Source organism: Camelus ferus, chromosome 14, assembly GCF_009834535.1.
Source record: "Camelus ferus isolate YT-003-E chromosome 14, BCGSAC_Cfer_1.0, whole genome shotgun sequence".
Classification (NCBI taxonomy): domain Eukaryota; kingdom Metazoa; phylum Chordata; class Mammalia; order Artiodactyla; family Camelidae; genus Camelus; species Camelus ferus.
The window spans coordinates 32084303-32103448 of NC_045709.1; the positions used below are offsets into that span (position 1 = coordinate 32084303).

General features: G+C 42.7%; 1 protein-coding gene across 5 annotated transcripts in view; it reads right to left on the reverse strand.

The window, feature by feature from the left end:
- Window positions 1–19146, reverse strand: part of TPP2 (tripeptidyl peptidase 2) — a 59080-nt gene that overhangs the window by 25238 nt on the left and 14696 nt on the right. For 3 of the 5 annotated variants that reach the window (XM_032496702.1, XM_032496700.1, XM_032496704.1), the window contains exons 3-13: window positions 18393–18488; window positions 16532–16636; window positions 15677–15801; window positions 11485–11648; window positions 9798–9952; window positions 9064–9140; window positions 7018–7145; window positions 4882–4981; window positions 3097–3245; window positions 1249–1364; window positions 559–727 (exon numbers count right to left, since the gene is read on the reverse strand). In XM_032496702.1, the coding sequence (XP_032352593.1) occupies window positions 559–727; window positions 1249–1364; window positions 3097–3245; window positions 4882–4981; window positions 7018–7145; window positions 9064–9140; window positions 9798–9952; window positions 11485–11648; window positions 15677–15801; window positions 16532–16636; window positions 18393–18488 (1384 nt within the window). Of the gene's footprint in view, window positions 1–558; window positions 728–1248; window positions 1365–3096; window positions 3246–4881; window positions 4982–7017; window positions 7146–9063; window positions 9141–9797; window positions 9953–11484; window positions 11649–11771; window positions 11926–15676; window positions 15802–16531; window positions 16637–18392; window positions 18489–19146 lie in introns of those variants that run through there. The other 2 variants (XM_032496703.1, XM_032496705.1) reach the window with 2 other exon arrangements.

Sequence of the window (19146 nt, forward strand, 5' to 3'; positions counted from 1 at the left end):
CCCAAAACCCAGCTTAAATACACCGGCCACAGACCCTCCCTTGCTTATTTCAGCGTGCTTGCCATCCCCTCATGCTTTCACCCAACAGGGCGACCACCTTAAAACAACGCGTTTCGGTGGGCAAGTCTCATCGCTACAGCAGTTAGCAGGATCTGACTAAAAATACAGCGACGACCCTCTGGTTCACACTTCCCGGAGCTGGGGTCCTCCCCGGCTGCCTCCGCTTCCCACTCTACAACCCCAAACTCTGTCCTACATCTAAGTAGTGGGAAAGAAAAGGAATGTGATGTTTTATTTTATCATCCACAATTCAGCAAAACCTCCAGGTCATGAAGGCCCATTCTCCCCGTTTACCGGTAGCCCCGCTGCTAACCACGCGCCCTTGTGTCAGGACCCTCCCGCTGTCAACTTCCCCTAAAGCCTACACAACTGACAACAACACTGGCGAGTCACGTCTTCTCTTTAGAACATGAGCCTGAGCAGCGTTTCCCTACAGCGGTACCACTGATTAGAGCCATAAATGTGAGCACTTCTGCTTACTGTCTGCTGCTCACTTACCCGTGTCTTCTGGAAATACAGGTTCAATGCCAACGCCATGATCTGAAGGTGCAGCCACCTGAACAGGATCTCGGAGGTAGATGCCACGGTTATTTCCAACAGTGACAGTGAAACCTAATTTATTAGCAAATGATGTATTCTGAACGAGGTAGTCATAAGCTTTATCAACCTAGGTGAAAGAATACAGGGAGTAAGAGATAAATGGTTGGGTCAAGAGAATAGTTTATTGCAAATTACCAATTTCATTTCCATCATAGCAAAGTATAAGCAAAAAGTTAGTTTCCACATTCACCTCTGAACCACAGGGCAAGCCCAATTAAGAGGGCAATTCTACCTTTCTAGACAAAATACTGGTCTAGCCACTGGACTCACCTTCCACGCCACTCTCTTTACTTCCACGTGACCAAAGCTAGGAACTCAACCACGGGCCATTTTTTTGCCCTCCGCTGCTTTGCCTTGAAATTCCACCCTCTACCCGTCCTCTTTCTATTACATTTCTCTTCGTGCCACAAATCTGTCTTAACTGCAAAATCTCTTTATATCCTCTTTGCTTACAGTTCAGAGACGACCGTGGCCATGTAATCTACAATTAGATAAACTCAATCATCAGAACAGCAGGAATATCTTCCGGTAACAGATGAAATGTCATCTTCCTGATTTACAACCTGTTTTTCATAGAAACAATAATACCTGAATAATACCATGTCCCTGGGCAAATACTTCTATGTTGTCAGCCTTCACCGCAGTGTTTTCTAGCGCTCTTCTGACTGAATGAACTGTGTAGTTAACATTATTAGCTTTCAGACCTAAAATAAAAAAAAAAAACGAAAACAAGAAAGCAGTTTAGTGTAGCCTGCTACTTGAAACCTTTCCCTCCTCACCAGTATAGGTAACGGGTACGTTCTCTGGTTTTAACATCTTGTGTTTCAACAACTCATTTTTAAACCTTTTTTTTTTTTAATTAAAAGAACTGACCTAAACAGTCAGATTCAGACTGCCTGCATAACAAAGACTCCATTCAACAGAAACTACCGCGCGTCCACAGGCAGTGGCACGAATGCAGACTCTGCAGAGGGAATGTCAGTGGATGAAGCAAGTACCAAAAGGCACTCGAATGACATTTTCCTTAAAATACTGCTGGTCAAACCATATGGGCACTGGCAGAAGTTCTCCACCCAGCCGTGCATCATAAACACCGAGGGAGCTGACACCAGCCAAAAGGATGCTGAGGCCCGGCACAATGAAACCAGCACCTTCGGGATTGGATCCCGGGCACTGGCACCAACTAGGAGCTTCCCAGGCAACGCCAGGGAGCAGTGGGGCTGGGAGTGACTGCTCCACGGGAGGGACGGACGGGCGGGCCGCCCATCCGCACACCTGCTGCCGTGACCGCTGTGAGGGACAGAAGACGAGCAATGAGGCACTCCCGTCCCCGCAGAGCTCACTGCACAGGTCAGCACTTACGACAGTGTGAGAAATGACAAGACCAACGTGGAAACACTATGGTGCTGCAAGAGCAAATCGAGAAAGTGACCGATCCTGTCAGGGAGAGTCTGAGAAGAGGTGAAGCTCCGTTGGGTGAACAGACACCTAAGTCAGGTCGGGGGATACACAGGTGTCTGCGAGGCCAAAACAGCACACAAGAACTCCAGGCAGAGAGCAGCGTAACAAAGGTGGGAGCACGAGCGACCCGGAAAGACCTGGTGAGGGTGAACAGGACTCCACATGAGGGTGGAGGGTCCCGGGACGCGACCAGAGGGACACCTCGGTGGCTGAATCCTCGCAACAGCCTGGCTACCCCAAGTGTGAGCCCGAGTCAATGTGGACGCCTCCCCGTGTAACGCGCAGCCTCCGCACACCCCCGGGAGTCCCAGCTCCCTGTCCACTTCATTTGCTCCACAGCAATATTCCTTACCCTCTAACACGGAATATAAACGACTTTTTAATTTTGTTCATAGTCTGTTTCTCCTCCAGCTTTAATATAAACTCTGCATGGGCAAGTATTTTTGATGTTTTGTTCACTAATTTAGCCCTAGAGCTAAAATAATGCTTCACAGTCAGTAAGAGCCAATAAATGTATTTGCTGAGTGAATGGATACACATTCAAATCATGATTATCACACAAATTATTCTCCACCTTGAACTTTACTTTGAGCCAGGACCCTACCAATTCTCCACATCTTCTCACCCTGAGAACTTCAGAAAACAAAAATATCTGTCTGCAGTAAGGTAAGAGAAATGTATTCACTTGTTTTTTATGGCCACAATCAGATGTTATTTTATGCTATAAGCATGAAATTGTCTAGATACTTCACACCTACTTAGATAAGCTTATAAATAAATGATGCATCTCAGAACCAGGACTAAGGTGAAGTATACACAGGTAACTTTAAAAATCCATTTTATCATCTCACTTTTATCTCATTCAGTAATAAACTGTGACTGAAATACATGCAGAGTAGCCAAAAATTCACTGTGCAGGAAATTTAGGTACAGCAGTTAAGTCCAGGCATGGAGCGCACTCGTCAGCGGCCTCACCTGACAGGATCAGGGCGATGCCCCCACACGCGTTGGGAGAGGACATGGACGTCCCATTCATGAGCTGAGTCCCTCTCAGCGTCCAGTTAGGGACAGAAGCGATGGCTCCTCCTGGGGCACTGATGCTCACTCCAAGGGCCCCGTCAGCGCTGAACAAAAGCAATTAAAGTCTGCTTATGATGGTGAATATTTGATAAGCAGGGGCATTTACAAACAGGCCACTGGTCAAATATTTTACAGTGGGACACACGAACGCTCTACAGTCACTGGAATCAACGGGGAAAACGACCCAGCACAACTGTCTCCCTATTATGCAGCAATTTTTCTCTCTTACAAATCAACAAAATTTGTGCATGGGTGCATCTGGGCTTCCACGTGGCAGGCCGGAAGTGCCAGGTGTATTTGTAGAGGACAATAAATCAATGTCACTGCTCAGGCTCCTTGAAGAATTATTTTTCTCTTGTCTGTAATCAGCGGTAGTTTCCCCTTTGTCTATAATGTTTAAAACCACATTGTCCAGTAGAACATACGTGGGACACATGACATTTTAAATTTTCTAAAAGCCACATAAAAAAAGCTAACAAGAAGACAGTGACATTAACTTTAGCAACCTATTTTAACCCAACATATCCAAAATATAATTTCAACACGAAATCAGCAAGAAAAAATGAGTTCATTCACTCTCTTTTTTTGTACCAAGTCTTGAAGAGCTGGTGCTCACTTTACATCTGCAGCACATCTTAGTTTAGACTAACTCATGTGACCGGTGGCTGCCATGCCGGACTCCAGCCACACGGCTGCCCGCCTAGGCTCTGGCCGAGCAGGGCCAGTGGATTTAAAGCCCGTGGAGCTCATCATCGCGTCGTCACCGCATACCAGCTCTGCCCTCGGCCCCAAGTCAAGGAGCAACGTGGCGCACACTCCTTCCTCCTCTCTGAAGACTGGCTGCCTCCTGCCACCGTTCCCCACCAACAGACTCAACTGCTGCCATTCCTGGCTGGGAATATTCGGGCAGTTTGGTTTCCTATTCTAACAGAGCCCTGAGCGCAGTGCAGACAGCACCTGCCTCCCGTAACGGGTGGTGGCATCCCCTCTGTGAGTGTCTTCAAGCAAACAGCACCTGCTGACCCGTGAAGACACCCACTGCACCCCGGGGGCCACGTTAGGCGACAGAGGTGCCTGAGTGGCGTGCGCTCCCATCAATGCACCCGGCAGTGACTAAAGCGATGCTCACCAAAATGTGATGAGATCTAGGGTGACTTTCCCTTTCTTCTTTGCATCATCTACACCGTCTACCAATGTTCGCACTGAGCGTTTGGTATCTTACAACTGGGAAAAATAACTGGGGAAAGTCATGAATTCGAACTACTTCCTCGCTCTCTATTAATCTTCCACTAGTCTGTTAAAATATCTCAACATAAAGCATTTCACGTGTTTAAATCAGTGTTCTAAAAATAGGTTCCATAAAATGTAGATTCAAATTTTCTTAAAATAAAAAATAAAACTTTACATAAACCCTACATATTCTTAATGAGGGATCATAGATAAGGGGGTAAGAATTTATAACTCAGAATACTTATGTCATAATCTAACAATGAAATAACTGTAATCTATTTCTTGAATTATCTATTTCCCTGAAATGAGATTGCTTATCAAAATGAAAATGCTGAGAAAGTAAAAACCAACAGAAAAAAAAAAACTCGGTAAAATTACCAAATCTTTGCCGCGTCCCCCATCTAGTCTAACAAAATATCTGTAATAGTCCACGTATGACTCTCAACCTACCTGGGGCCTCTTGAAGACCATGTGTACTGGTTTGCGGGTAATTTCTCTCTCAGAGAATACTCAGCAACCATCATGTCGGGAGAAACGTACGCACCAACACCTGTGGGGTGGGTTTGGTCATTAACAAAAGGACACAAAATATGGACCCTAACTCTAAACCCACTACAGACTCGGCTGTGCGACCATAAATCCCTTGCTCTCCCTATACCACAGTTCTCTCCCATAAAGTGGAAAGATAAGAAAATTTAATAATCAGGGGAAGTTCTCTATGTACCAGACATTACACTCGGTGCTATGCCTTTGTATATAAAAATATCTACCAGGATTAGTACGTGGATTAAATGTAACGATGTACCTAAAAGTGTCTGTATGTACAAAAGAGAAAAAGAAATGTGCTTTAAACTATAAAAATAGAACTTTAGAAAAAGAAAGGAATTAGTTGATTGGTCTTCATTTTAAAATGACCACTGTATCCAAAATTCTACTCATAAAGCTGGCAGTAGTCCTCCCCCCAAAATGGCTGCAATAAACAAATAACAAGATAACATGCTAGACCTTCTAGATAAATGTGCAAATGCAAACTAGGCAGAGAGACTCTGCAATCACAGAGCACAGAGCTCAAACTCAGTTCCTGCATTCCAGAAATTTGGGAACAGGACCTGGAGAGGCTGAAAAATTGACTAAACACAAGGAACAGCAGAGACAAGTCTTAGAACCCAAGCCCACCCCCTACTCTTTACAACACTCACATGTTCGGAGTAGGAGACCAGCTAAAACAAGTGAGTTGAGGGCTTAGGTTAACAATGCTGCCACACAAAACTACACTCATTTTGAAAAATTTAGTTTAAAATTTTCAGTGACTCTGAGGAAAAGAAAATGACAAAATACGGAGTACTCTAGCAGAGGAGTGTATTTTAATCATTAGGGACCTTTCAGATCTATTTTGCTTCATTTTAATTTGTGTACTTAAAGTATTTAAAGGTCTGGAATACACAGTGGATATTTCACTGGCAGGCACTGTTGTGATGTAATTAAGAATTACTTAATCAAGAGGTTTCAAATTACATAAAGCAAGCCACACGTCGCTTAAAATTTACAAGCTATGAATAAAAGCATGTTCTATAAATCTAAGATAGCTGTTATTTTAAAATAAGTCTTTTAAAAAGGACCAGTTTCTAAACTTTGATGCTGAAATGTTGTTATGTATCTACACCACCTGTATACTACCTATACAGCTGTGGTAACCCCTGTGATGTGTACACATCTGTGCAATTACGGACGCATACACCAGGAAAACTATTTGGCACCAGTTTTTATAGTTATGCATCCAATCACAAATGTTAAGAGGTATAAGCCTTATTTTGATCTCAAATTTAAAAATAAACAAAAAAAATGTACGTGTCATTTACTACATTACTCTCAATTCATCTTCCTCTTTCATGCCTCGTATTAAAAAAAAATGAGGTGGGTTTCATGTTTTGTGGGGGTTTTATGCACACGGTGACAGCTACTGTACCATAATGTAAGCTAATTTTATTATCTTCACATTATGACTGCAGCTAATTTTGATGCCCTACAACTCTTGTTGACAGGCACTTTGCCCACTAGATTCCAGTGAAAACAGACAACATTGCATCGGATCCTAGAGACCAAAGAGAGGGAAAACAAATGTGTTTCAACGGCTTTTCTCAGTAATGAAGCTCCCTTCCTCTACAACCAAATCACTCTGCATGTTCCAGGAGAAATTAAAGGAGGAAGCTCTACTATAAATAAGTAGGAACGCACTATAAATAAAAAGTGAAGCAAGTGTCTTTATTTGTGCTGCTCACTTAGTCTGGGAAGCCCTTCCCTTGCTTGTTTCCACCTACTGAAATCCTCATTCCCACACTTCTTCCAGAAAGCCTTGCCTAAATTCTCAAGTCAGAGGGAGCCGCACCTTTGGAACCCCACAGCACGGATCTGTACTTCCACTGAACCGCTTGCTCCAGTCTGCAGGTCCCTACTAGGCTTCAGTCTCCTGAGGATCTACGTAAGGGTCACGGTGTCTTGTGTGTAGCAGAGACACAGTTCAACATTGGACCAACTGAGTTTCTGGTTGCTTGTTTTTAAACAAGTCTCCTAAAACAGGGAACTAACCTATCACACTCGACGTGGTTCCACCCGGACACCCGACTGTAGAAAGGCATGGACCGTTATTCCCAGCACTTGAAACATAAATTATATTATGCTTCCACACGGCTTCACTGATTACTTCACAAATCCTCCTGGAAGAGAGAGAGAAGGCCTTTAAACATATAAAATTGTCCCATTCTTCAAGAAATACATTATTAAAATACGAAAATATTTTCAAATATGGTTTATATGAAAAAATAAACCAAAACATGGGTTCCAAGTCATAGAAGTAAAATGGCGCCCATAGGTAAGAGGGTGAGCTTCAGACTCACTCAGGGACAGTCTCAAACTACAAGTGCCGAGCGTCTATGTCCGAAGTGTTTATACTACCAAAATACGTTCAGATGCAGGGTTGAGCAAATCTGGCACATCCACTACTGGTGGAAGATGATACAGCCATTCCAAGAGTTCCCCTTCGGTTGGGTTTTAGTGTAGGCAAGGAGTCACGGGGTCAGGTTAAACATGGGGAAAAGCTAAACACAAAACTGAATATATATGTGGAAAATAAACTACAAAAGGACCAAACGCAAAGACTGAAACATAAGCGGTGACTAGGAGGTGGGGCAACAGGGGGTTCCACCTCCACCCCCACTTAAAGTGCCAGCAATGGCTCCTCAGAGGATCCTGTACAGCTGTGATTAGCAGCAAAGGTGAACGGGGAAAATAAGGTACTAGGATGAACTTAAGAGTAAGATTTAAGAAATCTAGTTAAAGCTTGATAGCAAATTTAAAAAGTACCAATATTAATGAAAGGAGATGAGGGTAGACTATGAGGAAGGAAACAGGGTCAATATGAAAAAAGGTAAAGGGCCAAGGATGCTCCAAAGTCATAAATGTGAAGGAAAGAACATTAGGGAAAGAAGACTTTAAAGGAACCAACGTCAAAGGGGAGAAAGAAACACTCTGAGGTAAATAAAAATCCCAAAGCAAGAGAAGAAGGGGCAGGATTACGGCCATGAATGAAACGCCTGAAGGTGACAGGGAGCTTGTCCCAAGGGCAGGAGAGGAATGCCTCACAAGGCACCTCGTACCAGCTGTCTGAGGAAACTGAGTTACTGATGACGGCGCGTGGCGGGGTCTGGCTTGGTCAGAGCGGGGCCCGGCAGGGCTCTGTGAGAGAGCTTCAGGGAACGGGTGGGAGGGCGGCGCGGAGGCTGGCCGGCGGTCCGTCAGGGCGTCCGCTCGCTAGCGCGAGCTCAGTTACCGCCGTGGCAACGGCCGTGAACCCGGGGAACTAACAGCAAGCTTTGCTGGAAAAGTCGGCGCAGGCAGCGCGGAACGGAGAGGCTTCTGAGCCAGAGTTACAGCGAGCAGACACTAGGACACGTCTGTGTAGTGCCACCCATCCAGGAAAGGGGAGGGTGACCGCAGTCTTTAAAGAAAGAGGAGTGACTTCTGACCCCAGGCACTTCTTTCATCAGAGAAGGGGAAGGCAGGCGGTGTGGTCAGACAGGTCACAGGAGGGGCACGGGGTCCCCGAGTGCTTTTATTTCCTCTGGGGAAGACAGAGGCGGGGACGCCAGCTGAGGAATGAAGGGGAGGGTTACTGGAGAGAAGAAGGGGGGAGAGGCCCATCTCGGAGTGGAAGGGACGTGCAGTGTGACCAAAGACAACGCTGAGGGAACACCTGCCATTCGTGGTCACAAACTTAAAAGCCCGACGTCAGTGTGACCTCCAGCAGATCCTGGTCCATGAGTTGTGGGGTCACTGAAGTGATTCCAGGGCTCCCACAAGTCTAGACTCTGTCCGGGAAGCACACCTTGAGGAGCTCAGGCTGTGTGTGGATGAGGAATTTCAGAGCCGGATGGGCTGACGTCTACCGGGCCAGGAGGGCACAACTACGTCAAAGACCAGACCCCGGGAACGGGGGCCAGGGGTCCCGGAGACATAGTGACCACCTCCCCCTTGCGACTGCTCTCTTCCGATGTGCTACTCAATCCAGTCACAAAAACACTGAATACTCTTCATCAGCTAAGCTTCTATGGCTAACAAGCGTCAAAGGACACTCACCCAGAATTTGGCCAGTGAGTTGCTTCTCCATAGCTGTAGTTGACAAGGTCACATTTATGATTTATAACTTCTATCATCTATTAAAAAGACGAAGAGAGTCTAGTTTAGACAGCAATTTATAGAAACAGATTAGCCAGTAAAATAAAGGCATGAAATCCTGTAGTTTCTTAACCAATCCAAATTTATCAGTTGCTCCCAGGAATATGGTTGATACACTTAAAAAAAGGTAGGGGGGTTACCCAGAGTACAGGAAGTAGCCAATAAAAAAAAAAGTCAGCATTTGCAGAATGGAGTGGGGGAAATAAACAGGGATGGAATGGTTTTAGTAAAGTTATTATTAAATTCACAAAAGTTAAAGTAAAATTAATTCATATGTTGAAATGTAGAAAATAAATTCTTCTAACACTGATGGAACAAGTTGGCTCAAGGGTTTTTTTGTTTTTTTGTTTTTTTGTTTTTTTTTGCTTTTTAAAGTATCTCAAAGTAGCTTGCCAGGAGATTTACTAAAAGTGAGAAGTATAATATAAGTATTTTCATATTTTCTAAAAAAACTTATCCTAATAATTTTCAGTAAAAATTTTAAAATGAATTAAGTGTTTTTGCTTTTTAAAAGAGTCCTGCACACCAAATACCATTCCACATGTTTCTGGAAATGCAAGAGCAGTTTATAAACCTGAAAATATCCAAGATCATTAAGCACTGGTCTTCAAAGTCAACAGCTCACAAACACTCACAGCTCTTATGAGGCCTGTGCCTGTTTCCATTGTGCTGAGTCTTGTGTCACCAATCTTGATGGAGAGAACCTGGGCGCCAGGAGCTACGCCATTCCGTTCAGGCTCTTCTGGAAAATGCCCAGCAGCTATACTCGCTACGTGTGTTCCATGGGCTCCTGGGAGAAACAGGCGAGAAAATGACAAAGCACCCTCAGAGACTCCAAGTTCTGACCATTAGATTCAATTTGCATATAATAAGCATGATAAAAATAATCAAATAAAAATATAATCTCATCTTAACATCTAGTGATTTAAGGTAATAATCTTAAATCTCTTAACAATAAGTCACAAAAATGACTGAGTTACATACACTCTTCTGCCACCCTGGATTCTATCTTGTTCCCTGAGGAAGAAAATGCAGGTCACAAAGGTGAGGAAGGATTTGCAATACATGTCACTGACAAAGAGCTTAATCCAGAACATAATTTTTCAAATCCCAAAGAGAAGAGAACCCCAAAGAAAAATGGGTAAAACATCTGAAAAAGCATTTCACAAAAGGGGATAACCAGATGGCTAATAAATATAAGAAAAGATGTTTAACTTCATTAATCATCAGGAAAATGCAAGTGAAAGCCACAATGAGACATCTCTTATTAAAATTCTGAGGCTATGGCTGCAGATGCGCGCTCACGCCCTGCTTGGAGGAGAGGGGGATGGTAAAAGGGAGCAGTCTTCTTCTGTGGAGAAGAGCTCAGAAGTTTGTCTTGAAAGTTAAATATGTACCTACCACACCGAACCAGCTCTCCTGCATACTGGTCCAAATTAAACAAAAGCATATTTCCACACAGGCCCGTACATAAATGTTCAAATACACCCAATGTCCATCAACAGGGCAATGGATAAACCAACCATGGTGCACCCACAGGGTGAAATCCTTCTCAGCAATAAGGAACAAGCTATTTACAATCATGATGTGGATTCAAACCATTATGCCGAAATAAGGCAGGGGGAAATAAAAACCCTGCATTTTTTAGTCCATTTATATAAAAGGGACAGTAATCTAGAGTGACAGGAAGCAGCTCGGCAGCTCCCTGAGGATGTGGGTGGGGAGAGGGCTGGATTATAAAGGCGGACAAGCAACTTTCTGGGGGTGATGGATACGTCCACTACCTTGATGGTGGTGAGGGTGTCCTGGGTGTACACGTATATCAGAACTTAATCAAACTGCGTGTGTCTGTGTGCAGTCTTTGTACTCCAGCTACATCTCAGTGGGGCTGGGAGATGGGTAGGGAAGAGCTGGCAGTCCCACCTCACTATCCTTGCCCCTCCCCAGAAGTCACCACTATCCTGGAGCTGCTGGCAAATTCTCCCCACCTATAGTTTTATATATTTAACACACACTTATGAACATAGTATTATTTGGCATTTTCAAAAATTTTACACAAATGTTTAATCACCTACCCATTTTTCAGTAAAAATTTGTGTATTTGAGATTTATGCATCTAAGTACATGTAGATGTATTCATTTTGATTACTATATACTATAATCCACAAAATTTTTTTTAAAAAACCTATTATTTTGTTGATGGGTATTTAGAAAGTGTACAACTTTTTTGAAATTGCACAGAACGCTGCACTGAGGACCCCTTCCCCTGACTCTGCACTCCCGGGTGAATTTTCTCTAGCTAGCAGACGTGAGACAGCATACCTCCACTGGTCACAATGGAGAGCAGGTTTCCATCATCGTAGATGTTGACGGAGTAATTCAACATCTCAGCTGTGCCAAAGGAGCCATATTCCTGGGCCTCTTTGTAGTTTCTCAAAACAGTAGATTTACTCAAATCTCCGTCTTCATTTGAATCAATGCAGGCTCTGTAAATTGAGAATAAAGAATAGGTAATGAAATTTATCTTATTTTCTTACCTTCCTAAAAACCACGTGAAACAATTTCTCGGGCATCTTCCGACTGCCCTGTCTACTTTCAGCACAACACACATGGTGGCGTCTGGTTTAGGTCCCGCTGGCTCAGAGAGCCATCAGCAGAGATGAGGTAAGACAGCGGACAGGAACCAGCCCTTAAATGAAACCAGGCACAAAGAGCTTTAGGAACCGTCCTTCACGGACTCCAGGCAGAAAACCATCCACCTGCTTAAGAAATCAGACCAAAGCCACGCCCAGGCCTTTAGACCAGTTTAGGACAATTGTGACGCACAGTTTGGGCCCTGCTTCCTGCTGCTGCTTTTAGAACTGACTTCATGAACCCACAGTGTACGCAGGCCCTCGCAGCTAGATGAGCCACACAGAGCCCTGGTCTCATGTTTACAGCCTCAGGTAAATGTTTATTTTTCACAGAAAGCTACCTAGTATGGTTGTCCTCCTGTCTGCTCTCTCCTCATTTTACTAACTTTTCCATTTTTAAAATATATATTCCAAACACTTAGAAGACAGTCTGATTAAAACTAAATACATCTAAAATTAAAAAGTCATAAATGAAATGCGTATCATTTAAGGGTCAGTATTATGTGTTCAGACCTTTTTGCTCATTTTCTAAATAAGACCTGGGCTTTAAAAGCCACGGAAGCCAATCACAGCTGCTGCAACGAACGAGCGGAAGCACCAGCGCAGTACAGAGGGCGCCAATTACACGTCCTAGGGGTCTTTCATTAACAAACTGCAACAGTTTGGAAAGAAGAATCTCTGAACCACTGGTTTGTTTTTATGTATACTTCTATGTGTGTCTAAGATGATTTATGGTATCTCAAAATAAAGACACAGAATACAGCAAGACATAGGAAACCGAACACTTAAAGGCAAAGCGAGGCAACGAGAAAACAAGCAGTGTACCACAGCGAGTCAGAACGGAGCCTAACAGGTGACGTGCAGGCCACCAAGTCTTCTGCATCTGCCAGCCAACAGCACTTCTGATTCCAAAACATAAGTAAGTGGTCAGCATCCAGGCTGGAACTCGCTCTCAGGGCCCCCTCTCTCACACAGCCCACCACACACTCCGCATTTCTAGCAGCTCCTCCGTCATCCTCTGATCTCTCCTTTCTACCTTCATCCCCTCTCCTACCCTCCGCTCAGCCAACGTGTGCTGAGCCTTCAATGAAATCTTTCTTGACGCTTCCTAGCAGGGTTCAGATGTTCCTGACACTTGCTTCCAGAGTCTGGAGTCCGTGGAGTAGATTCTAGAGAGTCTACTTGGTACAAAGAAGGAATCTGCCAAATGATGAATGAATGAATCAACATCTTTAACAACACTGTCACAGCAAATACTGTGACACATCTCACAGAGCGTATCTTACAGCCACCATCAACATGGAGTGACTCAACAGTTCAAGCACCGTATCAAAACACAACTACACAATTTAGTGCCTTCTCTAAGTAGGACATGGCGCAAGGCTGCACGTTTCTGAAGGTCTGGTTGGTTTAGCTCAAGGGACAGTTGTTGGAATTGAGAAAGGGAGTGTGAACATGAGGTCCGCGGGCAGGGTTAGATTACGTGTGGGGGCTGGGGAGGGAGAGGTTTTGGGTTACAAGTTCACGAACATTTTTCATACATTTCTTTGTCCAGTTTTTTTATGGAAAGAATCCACACTTTTCATTAAACTCTCAAAGGAAACCTGAAGTAACAAGGTCAAACACCACTGAAAAGCAACCAATCAATGGTCTTTCCTTTGCGTAATCCTCCAAAAATAGTTTCTCTAACCAGTTTTTGCTCCATATTGAGTGACATGTTTGACACTACACATCCTGACAAATACTTGAGTACAGTTACGCTAGGTCACCTAGTAAGTGCAGAGACAGGGATTTATCAATTAGCAGAACTGGGGCGGCGGGCAGACTGGACATTCTTGCTAAAAGCAAAACAAAAACAAAAAAAGCAGGCACTTAAGGTCACTTTACCTCCCCTCAGAAATGGCTGGCATTTCTGAAATGAGAACACTTGGAGAGAGAGTCTAAATTTGCCTTAGGTAATTTGAGATCTTTTAAGATTTGCTTCAAAAAAGTCTGGACCTAACTCTGAGATGGGGCAGGGGAACTGAGGCTCTACACAATATACAATATTGTGCAAAAAAAAAAAAAAAAAAGGCTAGGTTATTTCCAGTAGCAGTTGAAAGTATGATTCTGCTGTATTTTTCATTTATTATACTGACATTTTCTAAAATGTTTTCTAGCTCTCAGATTTCATTTCACTTGACGTTTGATTAAATTTCATTTCCAACACAAAAAATTCTACAAGATGTCTTAGAATACTGTCCAGAAACTATTATTACACTGTATCCCTTGCTCCGTCAACTGCCTTAGAAACCAAGGGAAATTTCTGGAAACACACTGGCACCCTGGACAGCCTCATCCCCAACCCCCTTCCCCTGGGACAAAGTAGTCTGCGGTGTCTTCAGCAGCTGTAGGAAACACTTTAACTGAAACCACCCATTGTTCCACTACCCAACCCCTGCTAATATTAAAGTATTCCTTTACGTCCCTTTGCATCCTTTGCAGTAAATTTTCCACATGTACTGAATTTTGTACCTGGTATTTCCCTCACAGTTGACCTTGCCTCCTCTCCCACAATAAATCTGACCAAAGGTTTATCACTTGGAATGACTGTTTCCTGTTAGACCACACGGTGGCTGTACCAAAATTGACCGTATGTTTGATCGAATTTTAACATTACAAACACTTGATCAAAGTTTCTGGAAAGCTTTGGAAAAAACTGTTCACAATGAGTACACACCTGCATATGTACACACATCAAAACACACCAGAACACACAAACTGCGAGAATATTTACTATCATCTGGACAGAAATATTGTTCTATGCAAGTGTTTTGTCACCACTTTAGTCCCAAATGGAGCAGGGGTTTCTTATTCAATTGAAAACTTTATATTCCCATTATGAAAGATGAGTTAGTGCCCACATCCGTGGGAGGAAAGCCCTCTTTTAAGTCGGTGCATTGTAAACTAAACAGCTGGAGACAGTAATCAAGTTGCCATATCTTGCTCTCTATTTCCCATATCTCGGGGAACAATTCTTCGCATGTGAGCAGGCACTCAAAACTACAGAAGAGTTCCTGATGTCAAGTTTCAAGGAAGGGTCCCTGGTTTATTGCAGGGACCCTAAATATCTGTATTAACAACATATTCCTGCTTCTACACATGGTAGTTCAAGGAGACACGCTAGCCAATGCCAAGAAACACATCTGCAGTGTACAAGTCACTAAGAAAGTGGAAAATACATGACAGGTGACTCAGCATAAATCATCATCATTAGCAGCAGCAGAAGCAGCAGTGACAGCTTACACTTATCTAGTACCTACCATGTCTAGAAACAGCAAATTTAATTTTCACAAAACCCTCTGAGTCGGTACTATTGTTATCCCAACTAACAGATGAGGAAATAGGCCTAGAGGGGTGCAGATAAAGCATTCCAGGTCACTCAGCTAGGATTCCCTCTCAGAACCGAGCTCTTCCCTGCTGTACACACTGCCCTGTCTCCACCGGTAAACCTTTATCCACCCTCCTCTCTGTCCTTGAAACCTTTATAACAGACGCTTTGCAACTTTCTCTTGTGCTTACTCTCCAGACCACCCAGTTTCAATCAGGAACGTTTCTACATATACCCAGTGATCAGTCTGCTAATCCGTTTGATGACTACTATCTGGTTAATGAAATAGCTTCTTTAAAACAGATACGGGTCAGCTTTAGTGTGTAAAATACTAAGAGGTTCAAAAGTCTTATCCAAAACTACACAAAAGCCAATTTGGCTCTCAAATAGCTTTGCTTAGTGATATTAATGTCACATAAATCAAATCTCTGGACAGTTCTCAGGGTTTACTGTCCTTCAGAGTAGATAAACACATTTTTAAATGACGATCTATAAAGTACATACTGCTTACCTCCAGGTTTCACCATCATGCCACACCAAGCAGTCATATACAGGGCCAGGATCACTGTATTTTTTCTCAAAAGAGTTTAGCAATTCCACTTGACTCTGAAGCTCCTCCTTGATTAGTTTATTTGCCTAATCAATTTGAACATACATTAGTATTAGTACATTCTGCGCTCCTGAAAAGTGGAATTACTTACAACCAAAGACATGGTGTTACCAAGAGTAAACTCTTTTCACCCTGAAAAAATGTTAAGAAAATCTTTTTATATCAATTAAAATATTAAACAGTAAGAAAATACTTCTTGTACTCACTACATTCAGTCACTCACTACCTCTGCTTTGGGAAAGACACCGTGCCACACGCTGGTGCTGTCATTTGGCCAAGGGTGTTGGTCGCATACCTGTATGTAACCTGGATAATCCATTTCCAAAAGTAACACTAAAATTTCTGTAAAACAGTTTATCCACTGACTTTTAGATTTTTGTATCAGGACCGTTTCCACTTCAAATTTGTTTCTTAAGAACCCAAATAAGTAACAGGAACCATGAATCATCTTATCTCTTTTAGAATTTGCTAAGTTAAATACATACTATATTCATAAGTACATACAAGCTGCTATTCAACCATTCTGAGCTATAAAATGAGAAATTCATATGCTTCAACCCAAGTATTTTTCAATGACATGTTATATTAGAATGCTCTACATTCACCTGAATGTAGGACTCAAGTGAATAAAACTTTAATTTTCACATGCTCTCCAAATCCTAAGTTGTGCTTCATTTTTATTTATTCAATATATTCTAAGAACTCTTAATTCTTTAAGAACGTGGTTATGTTTAAATGAAAGCGACTAGCACCGACTTGAGAAGGGCAGCTGTTGGCGACATCGAATTCCTCCTGCTTTCTACAGGCTTCTGCAAGTGCCACTCTGTGAGCAGGGTCCCAGATTTTTTCCTTCCGTTCTTTCTGCAAAGATAGAAAAATTATCTTACAATGAGGCTGACATTCAGGTAAATCTAGAAGTCACTTATACAGGAACCTAGTTATCAGCTGCGATGCTATACAACTCTCACAGAGGTTTAAAAACAATTGTTTATAATCAAGTTGATAAAGCAATGGATCAGTTTATTAAAAATGGAGTAGTTAATTCACCATACCTAAGTTTTAAGAGAACAAGTTTACCAAGGCACACCCAGTGTATTTTCATACAACATACGCCCTAATTTAAATCCTTCCATTCTCCACGAGTAGGTAATACCATGTCAGATTACTGACTGAATTCTCAGTCATTTGAAGAAAAAGAAAGTACCGTATTCTGGGCCCTTACAGAACTGGGAAATGCCTTCAGCCAAGTGCAAGCAGGGGACGGAGTAAGACTGCGGCTGCATTTTCATGGATACGCAGGCCTTCTCAAGCGCCTCCCTCTCCACCTTACTTTTTTCCTACCCTCTTTGACTTGATAGGGTTCTTTGCTACTGAAAGTGGTCTTACCTTCACCTCTGGAGTCTTTAACCCATAGTGCCTCCCAGTGGAAGTCTGCTAGTTAAAGAAATCCTTTCGAAAAAAATAATCAACTCAACAGAGCTAAGGAAGGGGATCTGCCTTAACTTAACCACTCTATTTGCATGTTAATTTGTACCTTAACATAGTTGATTAAATTTTATATAGTGTATAAAGATACTGTGCTATCTAGGTGCATTTCAGCCTGAAATTTTAAAATAAAATAGTATCCAGTAAGAGTTCAGTTACGTGCATTTACTTTTTGTAATTCTTTTTCACAATGATTAGAATCTGACAAAATAAGGTTATATACATAAAATGCTGAATAACTTCTTAAGGGTTCACAGGCCCCTGGAGAAGCAAGTCACAGTACTATGACCAGGTAAGAGGGCCCACAGGTCTTGGCCAGCAGGCTCCTTTGCAAGGACTACATCTTGTTTTACAGCTGAAACCCTGATCTTTATCAGCACCTGGTGTTAGCAGTCTGCTAAAGCAGCACTGCCAAATGTGACCGCCACCGGCCACATGTTGCTATCAAAACTTAAATATGAAAATATTGCATAAACTTTCATTTTCTTTGTAATACTTGCCCCATTTTGAGTTCTCAAGAGCTACGGGTGGCTCATGGCTACTGTAATGGACAGATGACGAACATTTCAAGCACGTCCAGCATCACGGAAAGTCGACTGTGCTGTTTTAAAGCAGGCCCCTTATCACACAAGTTACCATTCTTATCTCTCTAATGACAGACTGTTTCCTATACTTTGGCTGCTTTAGGTCTGAGTAATCCTTCCCCTAATACTGAAGGATGACTAACTGGCATCAAGAAAGTGAGTTAAATGGTAGGAAAATGGAATAAACCACCACGGAACTGACATGAACAGGAATAGACAAGGCAGCCCATCTTCAAGTCGATGGTGTTTCACCTTCCTCAAGTCACAAAGCCCTTCAAAGCCCCGAAGAAAGCAAATCCCATCTCCTGGAAGAATGCAAATACAAAGCATCTGAATATCCACAGCATCTTCACAGGTTCCCTAAGCTCATCCATGCATCCAAGATTAAGAACCACGAACGGGTAACATTCTGTGGACCAGAATCTTCCTTGAAACAGCCATCACTTCCAGACCCCCAAATAATTAAGAGTTACCGGGATTTTATGAAATTTTTCCCTCCATAAGAATAAAACTTGAGAAGAGGTCATTGACACTAGATTGTACATTACCTGTATCCTTTCCTTGAGAGCCTTTGGATAGAAATCATAGCCATTTTTTATGCCAATGTGATATCTGCCTGAGGGATTTGTCCAGTTCGCAGGAATCTACAGAAAAAAAGTAAGTTTTTCACTCACTAAATGCTTCCCAATTCCAATGATGCAGCACTGGGGAAAAAGGTATTTTACTCTGATCCTAATGGCTCAAATTCGATGAGCAGGCTTACGTATTAGAGCAGTATTTTAAATATTCTAAGTTGTCACTTCATACCTCTCATCAATAGGATGGTTTAACCAGAAGACCTTTCATTTATACAATGCTATATAGTTTATAAAGTGCTTTCAACATCACACTACACCACTAAGATCTTCAGTCCCCAGCCATCAGTGACACCTCACCTCCTTGCACCACTCCATCCTACTGCCCATCAACGAGGGGAGGGGAAGCAATTTACAGAACCTCTCCATGCTGAGGTTTCCTGTTGAGAAAAAGTCCTTCACTCTTCCCCACAACACCACAGGGATAGGCCCAGATACCACAAAAAGAGCTCTTTGAGTTCTTAAGAAGAAAGGTCTATAAAATCATGTTAATTACATGTAACATCTTACAGTAGTCTTTCCAACTATCTCGAAGTATTTAAAAATTACACTTCAAGCTTTTAGTTAACAGACTGATGCAAAGAGTATGCCCAGTTTACAAATGGAGAAAGCAAAGACGTAAAAAGAAATCAAATTGCTGGTCCAAACCACAGGAAAGTTGACAAGG